This window comes from Seriola lalandi, unplaced genomic scaffold (assembly GCF_002814215.2).
Source record: "Seriola lalandi dorsalis isolate HSWRI2012SDOR001 ecotype SW California unplaced genomic scaffold, Sedor1 jcf7180002054532, whole genome shotgun sequence".
In the NCBI taxonomy this organism is placed as follows: Eukaryota; Metazoa; Chordata; class Actinopteri; order Carangiformes; family Carangidae; genus Seriola; species Seriola lalandi.
This window is the reverse complement of record NW_019525085.1, coordinates 44683-48587: the sequence shown is the minus strand read 5'-3', so window position 1 is coordinate 48587 and position 3905 is coordinate 44683. Positions and strand designations below refer to the sequence as shown.

Here is a 3905-nt window from a genome sequence, read left to right as displayed (position 1 = left end):
GAAATAAGAAAGAGGGACAGCTGCAGCTGTTGTACTGTAATAAACTATTGTGAATGCCGACTGATAAAATTGCGATTTCCTACTTTTGAAGCAATCACAAAGTCTTATTGTTTATTTATTCCCCAATTATTTATACTCTTTAAGAAATGTCCAAAGACATACGATCCAGGAAGTCCAGCTGGAGGGACAGATTTATGGGTCTGGTTGGTACTTCTCACAGACAGGAAGTTACCACAGCAGCAACTGTTGAACCAGATTCAAGTCGTCTGCCGCCAAACGCTGCATCGTCTTAGACCTCCTCCGCCGTCGCGACGTACCTGACTCCGCCCCTGACCCCGCCCCTAACTGCCAGCTAATCCAAAAATGGTCAAACATACACCCACCCACGTGTCACTAAAAGAGGCCACGCCCGAGAGACCAAAACAGTTTTGTACCAGGCTGTAAACATGTTTATTTCTGCTGTAAAGTTGGACAGTTTAACATGGGAGTCTATGGGGACTGACTCAGTGTTGGAGCCAGACTCTAGTGGTCGTTAGAGGAACTGCAGCTTCTGGTTCTTCATGTTGAAGTTTCATTTTTCAGCCTCGGAGGTTGATGCTTGCCTCAGTTAAAATGGAGCTCTATATTAGTGTGAATGCACTGTTCACAGAGTCGCACAGACTCTTCTTTGTGCTGTAGCTTCTATGTATCTGACGCCATCCAGGACGAAACAGCCAAGACAGTGAGCGGCTCTGCAGCAGGCCTTGTTCTCCGTCCTCTCTTGGTTCTCAGGCCGGCTGCAGCTCTGGGTGCAGGAAATGCTATTAGCTACAGAGAGATCACAGCGAGCTCCCAGCTTAGTGCAGCTGCAGAGATCACAGTCAGGTCCATCCATCTGTCTTTCTACATTGCCAAGCCGCTGCACAACTGTTTTCCACAACATCACATTCCTCACATATTCTGGCTGAGGAGGCGTGGGGCGGCGTGCACATGAAGAACACTGTCAGTATATTGATTCACAGACGTTTGTGAACGAACCATCAGTTAAAGACTCATTATCTTTGCAACACAGGTGCCCACAGTAACCTCGTTACTGTAAATCTGTATGTAGCAGATCAGCACCACCCACATTTCTCCATGGCCTCCCCCGACTGTTTGTGGACTTGGACTTGAATGTGCACACGTTTGGACTTGTTCCCCCTGAAGCTCTGTGGTATTTTATTGTTTACATCCAGAGTGACGCGGCTTGTGAATAAGGAAATAAAGTTGATTCTGGTTCAACAGTTGCTGCTGAGGCCTCGTTACACTGGGTTTCAGACACGCTCAAATCAAAATGGCAACTTCCATGCAAGAAGAAGAACTTACTTTGAAGTTAGTAGGTGAAGTGTAGAGGTGAGACCCACAGTGACGGATCACCTGTGTTTACAAGATGTGTCTCACTTTTGTCTTGGTTGATGAGGAGTATTGGTTTGGATTACGCTGTTATGAATTTACGAGCTGCTATATGTGAGTGTTTTGATTTGAAAGTTTAGCCGCTGCTAGCCGCTGCTAGCCGCTGCTAGCCCCCAGCTAACCTACGTGCAGGTCTCTCGCTGAGGCCGCAGAGCAGAACGAGGACTGCCGTCACCAGCTGCATGTTAGCGTGCTAGCTGCTGGTTTTCAACAGTTAACAACAGGCTGGTTAAATATCTAAATACCTTTTAATTGGGCCGCCTGAACGCTTCATCTGAGAAGTAGCTCATATGTCAAAGTAAGATATCGTCCATTATATGAGACGCAACACAAACAATAACTCAAGCATCACAGGCAAAACTGAGAGACACAGCAACAGTCCAGCGTGTCCAGCCATGTGGTGTCCACTCCCACTGTGTCCAGGTGATCGACCTGCAGAGCACAGACAGGTTCAGCTTCTGCTCAGCAACATCTCAGAAAGAGGAATTTCAGGAAATGAGACAATAAAAGCTCGTCTTTATTGTTCTCTAACGAGACGAGTTTGAACCGGACGGAACGAGGAAGTTCTGCTTCATAATCCTCCCCGTAGCTTCTTTAACCCTCTGAGGTCGACGGGTGTTTTTATTAATATCTTTGCGATTACACAGCGAATAAATATGGTTTAAATATTTTTAGATTCTGTCGACTTTCTGTTTCATACTCTTCCAAGATCGTACCCGACTTAAAGCAGAGTGACAGACGGTAAGAAAATTTCATTTTATGGGTTTATATCCATTTATCTACTATTTTACTCATATATTACTTTATTTTTATGAACTTATAGTCGTTGCTAAATACAAAACAATTCCTAAATGTTTGTTTTCACGAAATATTTGAAGAATTTCAAAAACTAGGCTTCAAGTTTTCAGCCTTTGCTCTACGAGGCGCGTCACTACAGAACGAGCCGCGATTGTTCTGGAACTTGTGAAAACACTCGGGTTTTATGTTTTATGGACGAAACTTTTAAAGGTGAATTTAAGAAGAACTTGCCCTTTGACCTCTGAGGGTTAAAATGTGTGAAACACTCACGTGATTCAGTGACTCTCAGGTCGACGATGCTGATGGGTTCGGCGCTGATAAACGCCCGCTTCCTGCGCGCCGCGGTTTCCTGTTTCACCCGGCACTCGTACGTCCCGCCGTCGCTGCGTCTCACGTGCCTCAGAATCAAAGACAGGTTACCGCCCTTCATCCGCCCGTCCGCCAGCTCCACGCGGTCCTCGAAAGACGGATGCTGGTGCGTCTTATCTGCCTGGTCGTCCCTGTAAAAGAAAACGTAGTGGGACTCCTGGTCGGGTCTGCTCCACTCCGCCGCGATGATGGCGGCTCTGCTGCGAGTCTGACATGGAAGAGTCACGTCCTGCTCGCGGTGAGCTACGATGGTCAGCCGGCCTGAAGGACACAAGGTCACAGAGCAGAGCAGGTCAGAGGTGACGTCACCCTTCAGACAGGCGGTTCGACAGCGGCGTCACCTCGTGGTGAAGTCCTCTGATGCCCCGCCCCCCCGACGTGAAGAATCCCGGGACCAAACGAGGATTTATCTTGTGGGGCAGGTTTTCACTACGGCGTGCTGCGGTCAATCTGACGCTGAGCTGCTGATCTGTGTTTATGACACAAACTTTATTGAACAAAACAACGATAACGAGGATTAAACTGATGTTTGATCGACCTCCATGCTGCCTTCAAGTTCAACTGGGAAGTCGTCATTTCAGAAGCTCGGAGGAACCTCACCGACCCCGACCTCAAAATTCAAGATGGCTGCTCCTTCACACCTGTACTAGACTGTTATTAGCACCTGTCTAATTGAAGTGGGTCGTACATGTTACCGGCACCAGAGCGAAGTTGGTCTGTTCAAACTGGAATCAAATAATAATAATGATAATAATAATGATAATAATAATGATATTAATGATATTAATAATGATAATAATAATGATAATAATAATGATAATAATAATGATAATAATAATGATAATAATGCAGAATAACTCATTCAGTTACATCATTTCCTGTTGCTGACCATGTGTAAACTCGTTCTCTCACACCGGCGCCTCATGGCGGCAGCCAACAAGATTTGTGATTATGGATTATATTTCGATATAATATGTAACATATAATTAAATCCACAGAAACACACGGAGTCTGAAGGAAGAACTGAAGAGGAACTAAACCAGTAAAACAAAGCAGCCGCCTGCAGGGAGGGAGGGAACAGCTGATCCCACTTTACACCAACGGTTCAGCAGCTGCTTCTCTCACTTCCTGTGAAACTGTCTCTCCGTCTCACACCTGGACAACAGCTGTGACGCTTCCTCCATAAAGACGCTGAACAAACACACATCCATCATTTTATAAAGAGTGTGAGACTTTCCAGAGTGTGAAGTTAGAAACATGTTGAATCTTCATAAGAAACATCATGTTGTTTTAATACATTTTACATG

At 45.6% G+C, this 3905-nt stretch overlaps 2 protein-coding genes across 2 annotated transcripts in view; one reads left to right on the top strand and one right to left on the bottom strand.

Annotated features, from left to right (window-relative positions):
* The window catches only part of LOC111661060 (CD276 antigen homolog), a gene marked incomplete at its 5' end in the record, with an annotated part of 5074 nt that extends 2145 nt beyond the window's left edge, over window positions 1-2929 (bottom strand). The window contains 2 exons of the mRNA XM_087176109.1: window positions 318-1863; window positions 2500-2929. Coding sequence (XP_087032235.1) covers window positions 1745-1863; window positions 2500-2929 — 549 coding nt within the window. The remainder of the gene's footprint in view (window positions 1-317; window positions 1864-2499) is intronic.
* Window positions 1-3851, top strand: part of LOC111661057 (protein turtle-like) — a 12270-nt gene extending 8419 nt beyond the window's left edge. The window contains exon 10 of the transcript XR_015437752.1: window positions 3597-3851. The gene's annotated coding sequence lies outside the window, so the exon portion shown is untranslated. The remainder of the gene's footprint in view (window positions 1-3596) is intronic.
* Window positions 3852-3905: the final 54 nt, after the last annotated feature.